The sequence below is a fragment of the Miniopterus natalensis genome, chromosome 1 (genome assembly GCF_054644295.1).
Source record: "Miniopterus natalensis isolate mMinNat1 chromosome 1, mMinNat1.hap1, whole genome shotgun sequence".
NCBI classification, from domain to species: Eukaryota; Metazoa; Chordata; class Mammalia; order Chiroptera; family Miniopteridae; genus Miniopterus; species Miniopterus natalensis.
In genome coordinates this window covers 68,863,950-68,885,106 of record NC_142081.1, presented here as the reverse complement: position 1 = coordinate 68,885,106, position 21,157 = coordinate 68,863,950, and the positions used below count along the sequence as shown (strand labels likewise).

The 21,157-nt window shown below is 44.8% G+C and overlaps 1 protein-coding gene across 5 annotated transcripts; it reads right to left on the bottom strand.

Moving 5' to 3' along the window:
* Positions 1-1,689: 1,689 nt before the first annotated feature.
* Positions 1,690-18,900, bottom strand: PABPN1 (poly(A) binding protein nuclear 1). Of its 5 annotated transcripts, XM_087822980.1 has the most exons (9): positions 18,886-18,900; positions 18,499-18,586; positions 17,586-18,025; positions 5,914-6,028; positions 5,144-5,211; positions 4,452-4,558; positions 3,799-3,886; positions 3,561-3,712; positions 1,690-2,624 (listed from the first exon to the last, which is right to left on the bottom strand). In XM_087822980.1, the coding sequence occupies exons 3-9, from the start codon at positions 18,015-18,017 to the stop codon at positions 2,585-2,587; spliced, it is 1,002 nt and encodes a 333-aa protein (XP_087679106.1). In that variant the 5' UTR covers positions 18,018-18,025; positions 18,499-18,586; positions 18,886-18,900; the 3' UTR covers positions 1,690-2,584. The 5 variants fall into 5 exon arrangements, with proteins under 5 accessions (XP_087679106.1, XP_087679103.1, XP_087679117.1 ...); XM_087822977.1 differs by lacking the exon at positions 18,886-18,900 and having other exon boundaries at positions 18,499-18,773; XM_087822991.1 differs by lacking the exons at positions 18,499-18,586; positions 18,886-18,900 and adding an exon at positions 16,849-16,965 and having other exon boundaries at positions 17,586-18,436.
* Positions 18,901-21,157: the final 2,257 nt, after the last annotated feature.

The following is a 21,157-nucleotide window of genomic DNA, read 5'->3' as shown; positions in this document are numbered from 1 at the left end:
AACTGACCTATTACTTAACATCTTCTAAGCACCTACTAAGTGGCAGGCACTGTGAGCTGTTACAATGGCACAATCCATGCCCTCAAGAAGCTTGCAGTCTAGTGGAGAAACAGGATATAAATATCTTAATTATAAAGCCATGAATTAAGTACTAGAGATAGGAACAACTTGTCCTGAATGCAGAGGTGACTCAGTGATTCATTCTAAATCAAGAAAGGTTTCTCAACTGTGGTGCTTGGTTTATGATACTGATAGAATAGATGCATTGGACACAGCAGGCCTGAGGAACAGCACGGGCAATACATGAAAATAAAGTAAAACTCATGGATGTGGCAGGGAAATTTCATCAAGATCAAATTGGAAAAGGCCTCAGGTCCACACTGGAGCTCATACTACTAGTGACAACATAAAGGCCTTTCTGGTAAGGCCTTTGAAGTTTGGAGCCAGAGACATCTGCCAGGAGCCCACTGCAGTGGAGATGAGGGGATTGCTCAAGCAGGTAAAGTAGAATAGAGAGAATGGACAGGATATTAAGAATCTGACTAAACATACAAAACTAAAAACAAAGAAGAGCAAATAATGACATTCATCCTCCAAGATCCAAGATTTGTAGGGATTTTTGATAGCCACTCAGCGCCCCCTGGTGGATACATGAGACCTTCCCAGCATTAACGGCATCAAGCTACTTCCAGTAAAGTAACACTTTATCCAGCCCCTTGCTAATCAGTTTCTGCAGACGTCTCCACACTCAGATTAAAGCAGTTTTAGTTGAATCTAGTTAAAAGGCATACCCTCAAATGCTTAACAAGTCACATAAAGTAGTACAATAAACGATCAAATGCTAAATTAAGTGGTCAACTATCCACCTGAGAATTCAGAACACAAAGTGGGTTAAGGATCCGTGGATACAGAACAGAGCCATTTTCTATGATTATTGGCGAGTCTAGGTCTGAGGCAATGACAATAAACAAAACATCCTGAGAACATGAGTCAATGGCACATGCAGGAAGTTTAAAATATTTGAAACCCTGTACGTAATGGAGAATCTATGAAGGCTTGAGTGGGGTAATTATAGCACCCAAGGATTTTAAGACCAATCTGACATTAGAAAATGGAAAATTAGGTTATTAATATGACCAAGTAACTAAACCATTAAATTTAAGGAAACTAAAACAATGAAAGCTGGTTTTGAAGTCCATGTTAATGGAATGACCCAAAATAAGTTAGCTGGTATCATGTGGTCACTGCATGGCTAAGACAATATGTTTTGCAATTGTCTGTTAGCTAAATGTTATTTTTCTTAAGCTTACTACGGGGTAAAGGCGGCAGGATAGGCTACCAAGACCCCCGTCTACGAATCTAGTATTGCTGGTGTGGATACTTCATTTGCACATAAGTTTTATCAGAAGCACACACAGAATTGCTATTAAATCATTCTAATCTGGCCATTCTTTTACTTCCCAAACTCATTTAATTTACCTCTCAAATTCCAATCAGGGCTACATGCTATCCAGAAAACTATCATTAACTAAACACATAATGTTGCTGCTAGTTAACAACTCCTACTCCTTAATTCGTGAGAACTTCCCTTCCACACCAGCACTTTCACAAAGGAGAATTAACAGCCACCTGAGATATGAGAGAATAGGAAGATAGATAAATATTCCTTACACTCAAAAGGCCAAACAATTTTTATTTTCAAAAACAACTTTATTCATGACACATATTTAAAAAAAACTCCCACCCCCTGGAAATGAGCTAAAAAAATAAACAAAATCCACCTCCCACACCTCCCTGTGCCCACTTCCTCCCATTCCCTCCAAATAAAAGGGAAAAAAAAAAGCAAAGAAAAAAAAAACAAAAAAACAAAACAAAAAAAACCTGAAAAACAAAATAAGTCCCCAAACCCCCCAAAACAAGGTAGTGCATTTCCCCAGGGGGAAGGGGAATTTACACTGGAGCCGCTGGGAGCGGAACGGAGATCTTCCGGCTACAGAAACCTGCAAAGAAAGACACTCAAAACAGAAAAAAGAAACACAAAAGGAAACAAAATAGATCACCAGGCAATCTGAAGGAACAGGGAGCCAGAAAAGAGGGGTGGGGTGGGTGGTTGACCTGGCAGGACAGGAGCAGGCAGGAGGGTACTGTGAAAGTGAGGGAGAAGATGGAGGGAAGGTAACAAGCAGAACAGTTTGGTGTCCTCCAGAGCCCTGGGTTATAAAAAAAACAAAAACCCTCCTACCATCCATGCCCACCTACCCTTGAGCAGCCCCCAAAGGGGTGAAGTGGGACAGGGAAACAGTGGGAGCAGCTTGCGCAGTTGAGTCGAGTCCATGGCGAATCCCCAGAGTGAATGAGCAGCCCCCTGCCCCACTCCCTGGGCCTTCCCCTACTCCCCAAAGCAGGTCCCTCCTCAGCAGTTAGTTATGGGATTCTCCCCCCTTCCACAGTATATCTTTTTTTTTTTTTAATATTTTTTTTTTCCATCAAGGTCATCTTCTGTTTTTCTTTTTTTTTTTTTAATTCTTTTTTTTTTCCTTCTTTCCTCTTTTTTTCCTCTCTCTCCTCCTAATACACACTTTTTTTAGTAAGGGGAATACCATGAAGTCGCTCTAGCCCGGCCCCTGGAAGAAAGAAGGAGAGTTAGGTGTTAACATGATCACTAGATAGTTCAGTACAAGCCCCTCCCCATGGGCCCTCGCCCCAGTTACTGTGAAGGGAAGGGGGGAAAGAAATTTCCAAGTGTCCTAAAACTGACCCCACAATCCCAGAAACAGTGACACAGCTGGCAAATGGGAGGGGGGAATTAAAAAAATACTTCTCCAAACAGTGGCAATAGAGAAGTGCATCTGAGACAAAGGAGCAAGAAAAAGGACTCTGTACAGTTCTCAATTCTCCACAGCTCTTAAACCCTAGGCCCTGAACAACAGATCCTAACTCATGGGAGCAGACAGGCAAATATTATGAAAAGCCCACGTCTATATGCCTAACTTACCTATTTAAATGAAAAGAGACAGAGGTAAAGCAAAGCAACAACATGGGCAGCACACTAGGCTCAGTGAGAAAATTAACCTTGCAAAAGACTGGCTCGGTTAAAGAGTAAATATCTCAATATCCTCCCACATGGCTGTTGAAAGAGAATCAACTAGCCTCTGGTATTCTTCCAAGGGACATTCAAACGTCAACCTCTTCCTAACTGGGAAAAGTAAAAATGTCCAAGCAGTAATTCTCACTGCTCTGAGGCCCTGTTCTTCCAAACCTCCTGTGTAAACCCATTCACTGCCTCCAACTCTCAAGGAAAATCATGCTGGGGGAAGACGCATCTCTCAGAACAGAGTGGAGAGATCCAGCCCTTATCACCAATTCCTGCTCCAGAAAAAGATGACGAGACTGGCCTCCTGGCCTGGCCTGCAACTACCTTCCTCACCCTGCACAGGCAGGAGACCAAATCCCTGGAGACCAAGGGGAGGGTTAGGGAGGGAGGCTCCTCAGATCAGGAGAGAAGGAAGCATACAGGGTTCATGGGAAGCGGGGGAGAGGAGCAGCCCATCTATCCTGACCTGTAGACGCGACCCCGGGGCCTGCTGTTAAAACCACTGTAGAATCGAGAACGGGAACTATTGTAGTTGGTGGTCCGGGCACGGTATCGGGCTCGTGGGAAACCCCGGTCTGTTGTGCTGATGCCTGGTCTGTTGGTTCGTTTTGGGATCACCTGAGAGTGAAAGATGTACAACATAGAGCTTCAGTCAACCTGAAGAGTTTACATAGAACCAAAATAGCAATGAGCATGGGGCTTACCTTGATTTGTCTTCCTCTAAATAGGGACTCATCTAAGGCCAGGGAAGTCCTCACTGACTCTTTGTCTGAGAACTCTATATATGCAAACCTGAAAAAAGTGTCACTTTAGCTATCTGCGAATGCAAATAGTAGCTCATAGGTCAAATCCAACTTGCAGGCATACTTTGTTTGGGTACAATGTGTTCACGTTTAAATTATTGGTCAAAATCTAAAGGAAAATTTTAATCAAGATTCCCAACTACTCTTGGAAAATTATAAAATAGGGTATACAAGACCTGAATTTCCATGTGGTGGAACCAGCTAGGGCCAAGCAGAAGCTGTCCCTCCCCTTCTAGTTCATGATCCCATCCATACCTAGCCTTCATCTTTGTTTTGTCTGGCTTCTGAAGGTATTTATGTGCAACCTCTGCATATCAAATGTGGGCAAAAGTAGGTTTACAGTTGTGAGTACTCAAAACAGTTCGTTCTCCTACTATACATCTTTCCATACAAGTCACTGTAAACCTACCTTTGCCCACCTCTGTACATCAACATTAATGCCTTATCTTAAAAGACAAAGACCACTTGTTTGAACAAGTTAACTTAGTGCTTAATATAAAATAATCTATTTTAAAATTGTGATTAAAATGACCCCAATATATTTCCGTACTTACCCTTTGGGATGGCCACTAAATTTGTCACAGAGTATGGTAACACGGTTGACTGAACCGCAGCCATGAAAGTGTGCTTCCAGCTCTTCTGCTGTTGCACCATAGTCCACCTGTGGGGGTATATGTGTGTGTGTGGTGGGGTACATTTAAAAGGTACTGGACAAATTCCCATCTCAATAGATACACTGTTTAGCCTTTGGGGTAGGCCATCCATATAGACTAAGGCACATCAAATCTGGTTCTCTAAGGAACTAATTAATCTCTTTTCTTTCCAAGCCCAAAGGCTCTGCTGATTGCTATTACCTTTTACCTTCTCCCAACCCTCCCCCTACACCCCCAAATCCACCACCTATCCTGGAGATGTTTTTTTAATCCTCACCTGAGGATATTTTTTCCATTGCTTTTTCAGAGAGAGTGGAAGGGAGAGACGGAAAGAGGGAGGGAGAGGGAAACATCGATGTGAGAGAGACACATGGATTGGCTGCCTCCTGCATGCGGCCTGACTGGGGCTGAGCCTGCAACCAAGGTACATGCCCTTGGTCAGAACTGACCGGGACCCTTCTGTCCGCGGGCAAACACTCTTAACTACTGAGTTAAACTGGCTAAGACTTGGAAATGTTCCTTTCACGACTCCTATTAAATAACTCCCCAAGATAAGAACTCCCACCAATCCCAATCTGGGCCCTAGTACATACATTGCCAACATAGATGGAACGGGCATCAGCCTCCATCTTCTCCTCAATAGACATGATCACTGGGCCAGCTTTGAAAATAAAAAAAGAATCAGAAGAAAACACTTGTTTTCTATTTGACCAATATACGCACCACCACCACCACTAGTGAAGATGAAGATTTTGGTCCATTCTTTGCTACACCCATTACCTAGAATAGTGCCTGGCACACAGGAGATGCTAAGTATTAGACAGATTAAGAAACAAAATAACACATTCACTTAAAAAAACACACAAAGAAAACAGTACAGGATCCCTTCCTGTCCCGAAATCAAGTCCCTACTGAATAGCTTTGGTTGAAATGATTTGAAAAGTGAACAAAATTAAATGGGCTGAGTCTTGACATTTTTTGGTTAATGGGGAAGCTCCTTGCAGCTGAGCAGTTTATCTCAGGACTCCTAACTAAAGGGTCTCCAACTTAAGGAAGAACTATTAAACTTGAAGGTCAAATGCCAGCTGGCAACCTCCACAAAGCGTAGAGGTAGACTAAGAACAATGAGAAATATATTTGTAACAGGGACAAAGGGAAGCACAAGACTACCATCACCAAAACATAGCTTCTGTCCCACAAAGGTCAGAGGAATACACAATGGACTATGACCGCCGGCACCTGACTAGTAATTGCTCAGCCAAGCAGCTCCAAGGTGCGGACCATCTAATCCCATATAACCCGTGCTCCCACAACCCTTCCAATCCGAGGACCCCGGCTCCGCGTGCAACCGCCAGTTACTCACCATTGCCTGGAGGTGGACTCATATTCATCTGCTTCTCTACCTCATTCTGTAGCTCCTTTAACTTCTCAGCTTCTTCCTCCATCTCTCTGACTCGAGCTTTGATCGCTTCCAGCTCCTACAATGAGTGGAGAAGGTATGGAGAAGAGCTTAAGAGGAACCAACGCAGGGGCTCTGCCTGCTCTCGCACCGCGCGCGGCCCCAACCATGCTCGGCCATTTCCCTCACCCCACGCGAGGGTCATTATGAAAAGAAATGCAAGCTACCTTCTGTAGAACAACACTAGAGACCCATGACGCCCGAATCAACCCGGCCGGGCCTCTTCTGGCGGTCGAGGATCCGAGCCGGGCCCCAGCCACGTTATTCCCCGCCCACCCGCACCCCCCCGCCTGCCTCCCGCTCGCCTGAGCTCTGGGCCTCCCGTGACACGGCCGGTCGCCGACCAGCTCGTTCGCCCTCCTTCCCTCACCGGGTCTTCAATGGCGCCGTCGCCCGGGTCACCCTCGACCAGTCCCGGCTCCTCCTCCTCCTCTTGGCTGCCGGGGACTCCCGAGCCAGGCCCAGGGCCTGGAGCTCCCGGTGGTGCGCGGGGCCGGGGCGGCTCCTCTTCAGGCTCGGGCTCGGGCTCGGGCTCCAGCAGCAGCTCCTCAGGCTCCAGTTCCTCAGACTCCAGGCCGTTCCCGTAGTCCCCTGCGCCCCCCGGGGCCCCCTCCCCGGCCTCCCCACCGGCCCCGGGCACAAGATGGCGCCGCCGCCCCGGCCCGGAGCCCCGACCGCCCGCAGCCCCCGCTGCCGCTGCCGCCGCCGCCGCCGCCGCCATCGCCGCTCAGACTGGGGCCCGCCGCCCAGCGATTGGAGAACTGTGAGGGCCACGCCGACGACTCATTAGTCAAGCAGCCTGCCCGTCACCACGAGCTAGGACTCCATTGGGGAATATTATTTGGCAATCAAATAAGACCCCACCTCCAAGGCGGGGGATTGCGCCAAAGTCTCAAATCCCGGTAGGTGAAATCCGTCAGTCAATCAACACACGTCCCACCTCCTCCCAAGTCCTTAGGTAACAATACCGCCACACTGTGACGACATTCCTGCTTCTATCGTCTATGGGCGGGCCCGCAAGGTATATGGCGCTCCGTGATTGGTCGCTGGCTTGACAAATGGAAAGGACCAATCTTCCGATTGCTTCGACGCAGAGGCCGTCTCAGATGTCGATTGGCTCGTGAAGGGCTGATACCCGTTTTGTGACAGATGAACCTTGCCCGCGAACGGCCTGCCGGGCTTACCGCAGGGGAAAACCGAGGTCACTTGACTAGTCTTAAGGTGGCCGCCATCTTGTTACTACTGGTTGCCAACTAGGGAGCTCTTGTAAGGTAGAAGCCGGAAACTGGTCTCCTGACCAGAAAAGCACCACTAGGTGGGATGTTGCTGGAGATGCAGGGTTCTGATGGAGCTCCGCAGGAAGGAGCTTACTTTTCCCATTCAAGTTATTGGTACATCATCCACCAGGTCTCCCAAACCAGAAAGCAGGGAGGAATCCTTATTCCAGAGCTACCAGCACGAGTCCTGTCGGTTCTGTCTCCCTGCACAGGCATATTTTCCGAGACCTCTGTGCATGCCCCAGTTTCAGCCTGTTCCTTCCCTTGCTTGGAGTATTTGCTACAGCCCCCTAATGGGTCTCCTGGCTTCCAGTGTCGCCCCTCCAATCGGCACCACTCCCAGGCTGAGTTTCCACCCCCTTGCTGTCCAGGTAGTCTCAAAAATTCCTCACCGTGGCTTAGAGACCTCAGGACTAGGCTACTGCGCTAATGTTATTTCCACACTCCTCGTTCCAGGGGGTGCACTGAGCGCGTCGGTGGCTCTCTACATGCAGTCCCCCTTTAACAAGACCGTCGCAAACCTCAGCATCACCGCTGCTGAGACGCCTTCCACTAGCCTCCCCTGGCCCATTACGAGCGGGCCTACTTCACTGTGCTTAATCATTTTGTGCTGTGTTTCCTAACTAGGTTCGGAGAGCTTGGAGATAAGAAGCTGGATCCTGTTTATATTTGCATCTCCACTGTGGGGCAATATGCCTAGACATAGTTAAGTGTCCAATAATGTTTGCTGACCAAAGGCTGCATTGACTGGGGACCTGGGGACCACCCTTCACCTTAAGTGCTTTCCCAGCCCCCAAACCCTCCTTCAGATCCCAGAGGAATTTCTCCAGTCAGGTTCCCACCACACCGTTGCACTATTAGATACCAATGAGACCTAGTCTTGGAAGGTAGGGTTGCCATATTATAGTAGTGATCCTATGCATTTGTTAAAAAGGAAGGAACGGCGGTGCTATGTCAGCAAGAGGGATGTTTGTAGCCAAGCTATGGTTTGAAAGCGAGATTAATGTGAGCCCAACCAAATAGTTAACCCCAATAGGAGCAGGGGCATTTGGACTAGAGGAGATCCCTATTTGCTAAAGCAAGAGTCAAAAGCTTCTCACTCTTCCCCCCTCACTCTCATTTTTTCTCACAAATCCTTACCTCAGGAACAGGGGAACTTGGAGCAGTCACAATTACTTAAATTTCACTGAAAATTGCTTCCTCAGCCATCTCAGCTTCAGTGGTCTGGGAGAACTAAGTTCAGCATGGAAGACAAGCTCTAGAAGAATGTGAGTTCACTGGAAGAAAAATCTTTTCTGCTGTACTTAACCCAGTCAAGGTTTGGATGTTTTAGCGGGATCTAGTTTAATCTAAGCAAACCAATGAAGGGAAATGGGATATATTTTTTTAATGCCTTGAATCCTAATTTTGTTGAGCACTCGATTTTGTAACAGGCACTATCCTAGCCTCTCTACTATATTATTTCATTGCATTCTCACGACAACCCTATGAAGTATTTCCAAAACCATATCCTTTTTTAGGAATGAGGAAAAACTGAAGTAACTTGCCCAAGTCATGGAACTAATTAGAAGTGAGCAGGGAATTCAAAGCCAGTTTTCAAAACTCATATCGATCAAAATTACTATAAGGTCTGTTTAAAAACACAAAGATTACATTATCTATGATGCTGAAATTGGAGGAAAAAAACAACTAAGTTCCAGCAATAGACAAGTATTCAGGCAAACCATAATTACATCCAAAGATGATTATGTACCTATTAAAAGGTTTTACACATAGTGTGTGATAACATGCAAAATATTTTGTTAGTCCAAAAAAGTAGAATGTAACTTTGTATATAAAGAATGATTAAAACTATGTAAATCTTATTTTTTTAAAAAACAACTTGGGCTGGGCCCACATGGCTCAGTGGTTGAGCATCAACCTATGATTCAGGAGATTGCCATTCAATTCTCTGGTCAGGGCACATGCCCGGGTTGCGGCCTCCATCCCCAGCAGGGGGTGTGCAGGAGGCAGCCAATCAATGATGACTCTATCATTATTGATGTTTCTGTCTCTCTCCCCCTCCCTTCTCTTTGAAATCAATAAAATATATTAAAACAACAACAACAACAAAAACCTTGGGTAAGGAGGGATGGTGTGAAGGAACAAGAACCACTACAGTCTTTTCTTCGGCAATATGTACCAAAAGCTTTTTAAAATGTTGAAATTCTCAACCCAGTAACTGTATTTCTTATAATCTGTCCTAAAGAAATAATATAAAAACTGGAAAAACATTTGAGAATTAGAATATCCATCAAAGTGAAAAAATGTAGACAACTTGAATGTCCAACTGGGCACTGTCAGGAAAATTATTGTACAAACATAGATGTAATTTTATATAGTCATTATGCCTTTTTTAATGATAAAGAAAAATGCTTGCAATATAATGGTAATTGGAATTGGAGTACACAACATTATATATACAGTATGATCATAAAATATAAGTACAGATAAAAGATGGGGGAAAATATGCCAAAATGTTAATAGTGGTTCTTTCTGGGTAGAAGGATGATGACTAATCTTTCTCTTTATAATTTTCTGTGTTCTATGATTTTCCCACAATATCATATATTACTTTTATTTAAAATTAACTCCAACTTCCAAACTTAGTCTAATAAACATGATTACTTTTACAAACATATTTTAAAAGATATTTGTAAAGATACTTCCCTATTGGAAGGCATGAACACCATCTTGCTGATATTTGCCCATTGCCTATCACTGTGCGCTCAATAAGTGGTAACTGAATGAGTTTTCTTCTGTAATAATCTGATTTAATATCTTGCCTGTTAATGATGCATAGAGAATATCAGAGATTAGTTTCCCTCTGAGAATTTTTTAAAAATTTGTATGTTGCCTGGCTGGCATGGCTGTGGTTGAGCATCGACCTATGAACCAGGTCACGGTTGGATTCTAGGTCAGGGCACATACCTGGGTTGCAGACTCGACCCCCAGTAGGGGACATGCAGGAGGCAGCCGATTGATGACTCAATGTATCTATCTCTCCCTCTCCTCTCCTCTCTCTGTAAAAATAATCAATAAAAATTAAAAAAAAATTGTATGTAATGATATGAGATTCACCCATTATGAGTATAATTTTCCTTTAGTAATAACCTATCAATAGAGAGCTGTGGAAGTCTGGGAAAACTGAAACTCAGTGATGTGCCCTAGAAGAAAAAATGTGTTAATAGAAGTGAATGGTCAGTGCAGTTGTGAAAAGCAAAATTAAATCAATAAAATGAGGGCATCTCCAGTTTTGTCCAGGAGGGAAAAGTTTTCTCACTTAACATAAATACTTGGCTTCATGGTAGCTTCAAGCCTATTTTTGACTCCTGCTTTGAAAATAAAATTTTTTTGCTTAATTTTATTTATTGATTGATTTTAGAGAAAACATCTATTTGTTGTTCCACTTATTTATGCATTCATTGGTTGATTCTTGTAAATGCCCTGACGAGACCGAACCCATAACCTTGGTGTATCAGGATGATGCTTTAACCAACTAAGCTATCCGGCTAGGGCTCTGTTTTGAAATTTTTACCAGCTATAATAATCCTCTGTAATCTAGAACTATACTGTTTAATATGGTAGTCACACATGGCTACTGAGCACTTGAAACATGAGTAGTCCAAAATGAGATGTACTGGAAGTGTCAAAATATACACCAAATTTTAAAGACTTAGTATGAAAAAGAGACTGCAAAATAACTTAATTGTTTAATATTAATTACAGGTTGAAATTATAATAGTTTTTAAATACTGGGTTAAATAAAATATTATTGAAATTAGTTTTACCTGGGCTTTTGTTGTTGTTTTTTTTAATCCTCACCCGAGGACATGCTTATTGATGTTAGAGAAAGGGGAAGGGAGAGAGAGAAACACTGATGTGAAAGAGAAACACTGATCAATTACCTTCCAGTACTTGCTCAACCAGGGATCGAACCGGAAACCTTTCAGTGTATAATGATGCTCCAACCAATCAACTGAGCCACACTGGGCAGGGTTTTTTTTTTTTTTTTTTTAATGTTTTTATTGATTTTAGAGAGAGGAAGAGAGAGAAACATCCATCAGTTGCCTCCTGCAGGACCCCTACTGGGGAATGAGGCCACTACCCGGGCATGTGCCCTGACCAGGAATCAAACCAGAGACCTCTTTGTTTATGAGTCAATGCTCAACCACTGAGCCACACCAGGCTGGGCTTTTTTTGCCTTTTTAATGAGGCTACTGAAAAACATAAAACTACATATGTAGCCTGTGTTATATTTATACTGGACAGTGTTGATATAGAACCTTGGAGCTTGATCATTTACTTACTCTATTTTGAAGCAGGCTCCAATTCTTACTAATCAAAATCTGGCCCTACCTACTTTAACCCCCTAGGTCTGCCCTTGTATGTAAGTGGGAGGTGGCCATTTAAGAGAAGGAATCTCTGTTGGGCTGCTTAATTTCCATTCTGCTGTTAACTTTTTAAAAACTTTGCACCTGAAAAACTTACTTTAATATACTGTACCAGAAATGTGTTCCTTATTTAAAAAATCAGAAAATACTGACAGCAAAAAGAATAAAACAAAATCACCCATAAAATCCACCACCCAGAGATAATCACTACTGATATTTTGGTATATACCCTTCCTGAAATTTTCAACACAAAAATACATATAGAGGCATGTGCACACACAGTTATTTATTTATTTGGGGGGGATCATACTGTATATATTTTCTAATCTATTTTCTTTTTTATCCAATAAGATACAGAAACATCTTTCCATGTCAATAAAGATATTTTTCCAATTTCATTTTTAATGACTACTCAAGTCACCTTAGAAATGAGGCCTTCCCTGACCATTGTATTTAATATTGAAATCTATACATGCTTACTTACACCTTCCAATCCCACCCTAATGAATTTTTTCTTCATAGCATTTGTCACCTAACATGAAATGTTAGTGAATATTGTGAAATTTATTTATTTACTGTTTGTTTGTTTCTCTTACTAGAATGTAAGCAACATGAAGGCAGAAATCTATGCCTGTTTGTTTACCTCTCTACTTCAGTGCCTAGAACTGTGCTTAACACAGAGAAGATGCTTGAATGTTTTGTTACATGAATGACTGAATGAAGAACTATATAGTATTTGATTATATTGTTTTCTGGTTGACTTTTAAAATGTTATTTATATCTCACTTATATCCACATTTAAGGCAGCTTTTAAAGTTTTCAAAGGATCTGATCTTAAAACATAGAGTATCTACAATCCATCAATTTGCTAAAAATTATAACTAAATGTTGCTTAACTTTTACCAAAAATACCATTTGGAGAAGTAACATTCACAGAAAACTGTCTGAAAGATAATCATCTGTCCATTTAGATAGTCTAAAAGTTAGCCCTACATTAAACTGTAGCATCACAGAGCATACTTTGGCAAAATTGTGATGAAACTAATAGGACAAGCATAGGACCTACTGAATCCCCATTTGGTGTTTCTATAAGAAACAGTGACACAAAACAACATATTTGCTCTCAGGTACTAAAGATGGTGGTGTCCTCTACATCACTCAGTGTCTTCTCAGAAGAGCCACAAAACTTTTTGCCCATCTTGGAAACTGATATGCTTTTACAAATCCTAAGAGGAATGTGAATCTCATTGTGTTTTCTAATTTGCTTTGGATGCCAAGAAATTCAGAACCGAATTCATAGCCTAGCTTTAGTATTTGGGAAAACTGCTTATAGAATGCCTTCTGTGCATTAATTTTCCCTTTGCTTTCATTTTATTATGTTTCAATTTTCCCTACTTTAAAAATCTGTATTTTCCCATGTTTTGTCTTTTGAGTATTCTAATAAGATGTTGCAAATGCTTTTTGGCAAATATAAATCAATCATTAACCAATAACACTGCAGTGGAGATAAATGTGCTAGCTATTATAGCCTGATGATATTAACTATTGATAGCATCTAATTCCCCTTTCCCCTAGTGCCATGATCACCAAGCCACTCTCAGATTTTAAGATGGCTTGCCCTGTAGATTTTTCTACAGAGAATGGAAATGCAACCCTGGATTCCTCTAAGCAGTATATTTCTTACTACAATTTAACAAATAAACCCAAATATCACTTTATTGCACTAGATTATAGAAAGACTAAAAAACTCCTACTTGTAATTTAAAATTAGGATCCCTATTTCTGTCAGACATGATTTTGATGTGGTCCTAGACGAGAAGTACAGAAGGATGGGCTGAATAATTCCTGTAGTTTCCATCCAACTTAGCAGTTCGCATTAAAATGTCTGAAACCAAATGTCTCAGGGGAACAGGAAAGGAAGCAGGGACTCCATTTTTGCCAGACTTATTTTAAGTCTGAAGTAGGCAGCAGGGTATATTAGGGAGAAATGCTTATTATCACATACTACTGATTAGAGGCTGAACTACAACTAGGGACTTGATTGCCATCACACAAAGATATTTGGTAGGTTTTCTTTTGGTTTTTCTTTGTGGCCGTCCCAAAGTACCATATCACACACCCTCTTAAGGCTTGGGCTGGCAGAGCTGGAGTTCTTGGCTTTGGGCATTTGACAGAGGTGGGATAGGGGAACAACTCTGATTTTCTTTTTCTATCTCAACACTTTCCAAAATCTCTGTTACTCTAATTCTTGCCTTTAACAAGGGCATGAAGAGATGACTGGATCAAGAAATGTCCTGACCCCAAGGCTATACAGTGTAGAAGTCACAAACCCTACTCAGTCCTTCTCATTAAACTTCTGGGCTTTATTTATTTATTTATTTATTTATTTTTAATACGACCATTACATATTACACAAAAATAAAAGTCAAATGAACTTGGTATTTATAAATTATTAAATAAAAATACAGGAATATATATTTATATTTATAGAGCTTTTTCTTTTCTTCTAAACTAACCAGATCTGTTCTCCCGCCATTTTATGATTTAAAAAAGTAAAATAGTGTATGCCCTAGAATAAGTGGGGAGTGGGCTTAATATTTGCAGGACCCAGTTGCTCTACTTCTGCTCCTTCCTTGGCCTAAGCAAGTCCCTATTTGTCCCTTTGGGCTCTGAAGAGAAGGAAAACACCCTCTCCACCTATTTAATCTCTGCAAAATGGCAATTAGATTTATTTCCCTTACTTAAAAAAAAGAAATGGATTTAAAAATTGGGAGCCATACTCAGCCTTCCTGGCCAAGAACTAATCCCAAGGAACTATATGGCTCTAGAGGAGAGTCTCTACTTTTCCCTGACAGAAGAGTCTCTGGGGTTTCCATTGCCCCTCAAACTAAGAAGGGCAGGATCATTCAAAACAGCCCACTGTGGTCCCATCCAAGCTATGCTTCTGGGAATCCAGACCAAGCCCCTTACACTTTCAGAAAACAGCCTGTCCTTCCACCCAGGTGTGAAGGCCTCAGAGCAGGGCATCTCAGTAACCATGGTCCCTGCTGCCCCTGTTTGCTAAAGGCCCCCCAGAAGAGCTAACATGGAAAGGCGTCCTGTAGTAGAGGGTAGGGTGATGAGTCTGCCCTAAACCTAGGGGAGCACAGGCTCCAATTTGGAGCTGATGGTCTAGTCAGTGGTTTTCCAACTTTTTTCAGCAGCAAAACCCTTAATGCAAATAAAATCTTACCCTGAACCCCGATATGTAAGACAACTACAAGGAGAGCTGCTCTGCGCCCCGCCTTCTTCACCTTCATCTCCCCCAAGCACTCCTGAGGCAACCCCTAGGAAACTGTGGCTCTGCCAAGCAGTTTGAAAACCACTGGCCTAGTTTGTCCTGAGCAAGTCAGAGACCCCCCCACCCCAACTGCCTGCCACAGAGCAGCTCTGAGTTTCTGGTATCAGCATACTCATGACAGACCAAGTGGCACATGCAGCCTACCACCTCCCCCATAAATACCATTAAAAAGTGCAGCCCTATCTCAAGCACAAAAGTCTGGGCTAAACACCTGAGGCCAATTTTGGTCCCACATTCTAGTGAGTACAACTATGTTGCCACCTTCTGGGACCAAGTGAAAAATCTCCAAGAAGAGTCAACCATGGTCTAGTCTAGCTAAGCTGATCAGTGCTCAGGATCAAGGGTAGGGTTCTAGAGCACTGTGTCTAAAGAAGTCAGCATTGGAGAGCAGCAATTTTAGCACCTTAGAAAGTGCAGCAGTGAGGTCTGGCTCAGGGCATGCATTTGGAGTGAAATAATTTCTCTCTCAAAAGGAAAAGCTATAATCTGAATCTGTTCTAAAGGACTGTGAGCTCTAAAGTTAACATTCGCAGACTCTGAGGTACAGACAAGTAACACCCATGCAAATAGCGTGGCTTCAAAGAAAATATGTTTCCAGATCATGGTAGGTACTCTAGAACCCATACACCTGGCCCTTGATAAAGCAGCACCAAAGCCCACCACACGGAACAGGCCAGTCACAGAGTACACATCACCCTCACACCCATGGGGTTCAGAGCTGGAATGTTCCTCTCAAGGCATCAACAGTCTCACTGAGACATAGTGCAGGACCCAGACTGTATTCTAGATCAGCATGTACATCCACTCTCAGAAGGAAAATTAGAGTCCCAATTTAGAGTTTACGTTTGGGTACAGAAGGTCCCAGAGATAGGGAACACTTTAGGCACCAGTGTGCCCCAGTGGGAGAGGAAGGCAGCAGGCAGGTCCAGCTACCAAAGCCTCTACCCACTGCAGGCTCCGCAGCCCTGCCTTTCTGTCAGAGCCCAGGAGGCAGCAGCAAGTGCATGATGCACAAGGAAAGGGGACCATGAAGGAACAAGGCCAGCTACAGAACTGCTCTTCTCTCCAAAGCCCTGCTATTGACTCTCTGCAGAGAAGTGCCCAAAGCCCTCTCATCTGGATACAGTGTTTCTCCCTCAGCCTTGAGGCTCCAGGACAAGGGGAGGAGGGAAGGGGGGAAGGAGGCAGAGAACTGCCCCATTCTTGCAAGAGGGAATGTTTTCTCCTTAAAGAATCCCACTACCACCAAATTTGACAAGCAGCCCAGCATGCACATGAGCACACGTGCACATGCACACGCGTGTCCAAGCAGCCCACTGTCACAGCCACATCTCCCTATCACCTGAGAATCTGAGCTTCTATTCAAAGGGATGTGCCTTCTGTGTTTTCCCCAAATCCCACTCATCCGATGGAGATGCCAACCCCTTATGCAAGTCCACCTTCCTCAAGGCTTCAAACCAAGCTCCAGCAAGTTTCCTGTGCCTACATCTACAGGCATGATCCCTCCCACCTCCCCCTAACCCTGGAATGACTCTATCTCCTGGCCCCTTGACTTTCCAAATAACTCCCCAAGGTCTCCAGTTCACTTTTCCAACTGCCTGCTGGCACACTCAGCTCCCTCACACACTACCTTGCCCCTGCCCATCCTTGTTTCATGTCCATCCATTCACCCCACTTCTTTCAAGGGCATTTCTCTGTTTGGTTCCTGCTCTCCTGTCCCCCAGCCACACCTAGCCCCACTTGGCCCAGGACTTTATCACTTGCTAGCAAAAAATGCTCCTACAGTTACCAGGGCCCCCAGTGCCACGGCCCCCGTCAGCACTGTCCTCACTGAGGCCCAGTTCCCCTCCCGCAGGCGTCGAGCCTCCTCCAGGGCCCCGTCCCCGTATAGAGCTGTGAACTCCGCCTGTGGGAGAGAAGGGAAGTAGGAGAAAAAGGAGAAAGGGGTATCAGGAGAGGAAAGAGTAGAGAAAAGAGGAGAGGAAGAGTTCCAGTTCCATTCACTGCAAGCACTACCCCACACCCAGCCCCTCTCTGGCCAAAGCTCCACTGGCTGCAATCCCCTTATCCCCCATGAGCACCTGGCTCATCTGCCTTCCCTGCCTCAGGTGAATCCCACCCTTTCCTTGGCCAAAACTTCTGCTCAGAACTGGCATCCTTTACCTAGATTTGCCTGACCACATCCCATCCCTGATTCCTGCTCCCCTGCCACGTACTCAAATGTAAAATGTTCCTGATGTCTGGATGCCATTTCTCTGCTGGCACTCCCAGGGGTACTGTGGATTCTGTCCTCTGCTTTAGACCATGAGCCCATCCAGTGATGACTGCATGGCAGCCCTGGAGTTCAGCGTTCAATGTGATGCCTATAGTGAGGGCATCTGATTCCACCCAAATAGGGAGCCTCAGGCCCCATGCCTCATTCATTCCCAGCACAGCCGCCCCCAGCCTCCAGCCAGAGCCCCCTCCCGCTTCTGGAGACCAGCTTTGCAGAGGGATGTGCAGAGCAGCAAGTGAGAAGCTTCTTACCCAGCCCCCACTGCTGTGGATCCAGTCTGCCAGCCGCGTCTCCAGGTAGGCCACCATCCACTCCTGTACTTGTCCCACAAGTGGCTCCATCTCCTTATTGACACTCTCAGCACACAGAGCAGCTCCAAAGACAAAGAAGGCCACAAGGCGGCCCCAGTTGGGGCCCCCTTGGAAGAGTTCATCAGAGACCTGGGTGAAGCGTTGCTGGGCTGAGCCTGGGGTCACATGCAGCTGAGCCGCCAGATCAGAGAAGGTGCGACGGAAGCGGGTCTCGAACTCATCTCCAGCTGCCCGCATGGCTTGGTGCAGCGGGTCAGCTGCTGGGCCCTCTCCGGGGCCGGCTCCACACACATAACCCTTCTGCCTCAGCTTATAGCCTACAAAGTCTGCCACTAGAGCCCGTGTATCTGGGGCCGAGGCTGGGGTCGCCATCCGGGCGGCTGTAACAGTCAAGGATGAAAGACTGGCATGAATATATATGGTCAGAGACCCAGAATGGGGCATTTCAGGTTTGGCCAATCCAATGAGACAGGGAGAGAGGTGGGAGTAAATGCTCAGAGACCACTGGGCAGGGAGAGATGAGAGCAAGGAAATTAAATCATGGTGACGGGCCAGGGCACGAGGGGCTGGCCATTAAATTCGTAATATGCCGAATTAAATGTAAACAAGTAAATTTAATTTAAAACTGCTTTAGATTTTTCCCATAATAAGACAACACCAGTTCTATGACACCCGTACAACACCCCCCTTCGGCAGTACACACCTTTTGGCTAGAGAAGAGGCTTAGGACCTCTCCAGAGGTAGGATGAGAAGATGCTGGCAGAGGCACAAGATGGGGGAGGAGACAGAGGCTGAAGGGAAAGGTGGGGGAACCAAGGGGTTGCCAGGGACAGAGAAGGAAGGGCACACTCACCCAGCCTGGATGGCAGCTCTTAGGACCCAGCGCTGGTGGCAAGGAGCCCCCAGCTGGGGCCTTTCATCCTCCTGGCCAGCGCGGAGCCCTGGGAAGGGGAGGAGGGCATCAGAGCTAGGTGGGGAAGGCCAGGGATCAGGGTCTGGGCTGGGAAAGGCTGGGGCTGCAGCTCCCAGGACCAGGCCTCTGCCTCCAACGCTCTACCAGCTGTGTGGCCGAATCCATGTTTAATGACTGTCCTCCCAGGAAACCCAGGGCCAAGGGCTTCCTGCCGACACCATCTCTACTCCGGGCTCCCCCCAGTGCAGCCCAAAGGCCCAGCTCCTCCCTCACCCCCACCCTCAGCCTGTCTCCAATCCCTCCCGCCTGCCAGGTTAGAGATCTCACGGGTCAGGCCGCCGCCGGGATCCAGGCCGTTTCCTGGTGCAGGAGCTGGGAGGGAGGGAGAGAGGGAGGAAGGGAGGGAAGGAAGGAGGGAGGAGAAAGGGGGGGCGGGAGGGAGGGCCTGGCGCCTGGTGATGATGGGGCCCAGAGATGCGTCCAGAGAGAGGGGCGGGGCTGGGACGCAGGCTTGGGAAGGGCCACAATGCAGGAAGAGAGAGGGCTGCTGGTGGCCAGGAAGAGCAGGGTGGAGAGGGCACCGAGGGCTGGGCTGCTTGACCCTGGAGGCTGCCCAGAGAAGCCATATGGGCCTCAGCAAACCTCGGAGCAAATTCAGCATTTGCAGGTCTCTGATGTTCCATGCACTTGTTGAACTTTTCAGGCCTGGAGTGGGTGCCTGGAAAAGAGAAGCAGTTCCCATACCAGCAGGAACTGCCTGCCAGGTGCCTTGCCCCGTGGAACTGGCACACACAACATAGTCACTAAACATTTCACTTCCCCTTTTCTCCAGGATCTTTAACCCTGTGGTCTCTTGTAGGCTGTGGCTTTAGCCAGGCATCAGGGAGCCAGGACTTGGATCACAAGCAATTTCTGCAGGTAACTTTTCATGTTCTTTCTTGTTTTTGTAATCAGATTGGTTTTGTTTTTAATTGTTTTTACGCAACACATGAACTTGTTTTCATTATGAAAAAGTCAAACAATATAGAGGTATAGAGAAAAAAGTACAAGTCCTCAATCTCCCTCCCTCTCCCCATCCCACAATTCCTCCTCCTTTCCTGGAAGTTGCCAATCAAGGTTGATGTTTATCCTTTCAGATTACATATATATGTGCCTATTATTTATACATGGCAGTACATTTATACAGGACAGTTCACAGGGTGTGAAGCTGTCTGACCAGAGCTGATCCACACAAGGGCACTCTCAGGTATCCTGATGGGCCCATCAGCTTTTGCAGCTGGCACTTCCTTCAGCTCCATTTGGAGAGATCTCCAACTGAAGGCCAGAAAGAGGTAACCCAGTTCTCCTTTCCTGCCAGTTCCCTTTGCTTCTGCCTTCAGTCCAAGCCTCGGTATTCCTATCTGCCCCTCTGGTCACTGGCCAAGCAAGGTCTTTCCTGTAACATTAATAATAACTAACACATTTTGAAGACTTCTTAGGTGCCAAGTGCTTTCTTTACGTGCATATTTTATCCTCACACCAGTCCTTATTCTGTTTCCTCCTCATTCGATGGATGAGGGAAGTAAGGCTTGGAGAGTTAAGCAATTTGCTCAAAGCCACATACCGAGAAGCTAGGACTCAATCTACTTTGGACTTGAAAGCTTGTCTTAACACTGTATTGCTTCAAGGTCCCTCTTCACTTCAGGTTATCAATGTTGTTATCATGGCCATTTACAAGTCCAAACTGAATCTATGACATTTATAAGACCAAACTCAGCTCTCCCCTGTATTCTGAATGTATAGCCTATCTCACTCCTTAATGACTGTATCCTTTCAACCACCCTCATTTCTTCTTTGCTCTTGGGCTGATCATTCCAGCTGCTACCAACAAGGTTGCTTCCTTCTAGTCTTCTAGTCCTTCATTTGCAATCCTGATTTCTTCTAAGACATTTGCTTGAAATAAAAACATTTTTAAGTTTCAGGATCCAAATATATTTCTGTCTGCCACACATTTATTTATAAGCTCTTTGAGAGCAGGAACTGAATTTTATTCACTTTTATATCCTCAAGGCCTAACAGACTCTTATGTCCTCAAGGCCTAACAGACTCTTAGTAAATGTTGATTGAATGAATCACTCAATGCCTCTGGCCAGTTATTGAGCAGTCCCAGTCAGATATTTGAAGATAACTACAGTGGCTGTTTACGAAACAAAGGCTTATTTGGAATAAAGGTTTAGTGTCAGTCTGAGCAGCCAGGAGAACAGAGCTGCTGGACCAACAGGAATTATACTGGGTCCAAAGCTGTATATCTCAAGGATCTTCTCAGACTAATACCACAGAGCCAAGGAATGGCAGCTCAAACTGCAGACAAGGTAACAGAGCTTTTACCAGGAAATTTCAAACCACATAGGCTAATCTTGAACATTATCTATTCTGTTGATATATTTCACCAGAGCAAGGAAGACAATTTTAAACTGGTTGACTATAAAACAAATTAGTGAAATACTATTTTGCACCAAAATATGAAAATAGTATGTCCATGGGTATATATATATATATATATTATATATATATATATATAAAATATATATATATAATGAGAAAATAAAACTCAATATCA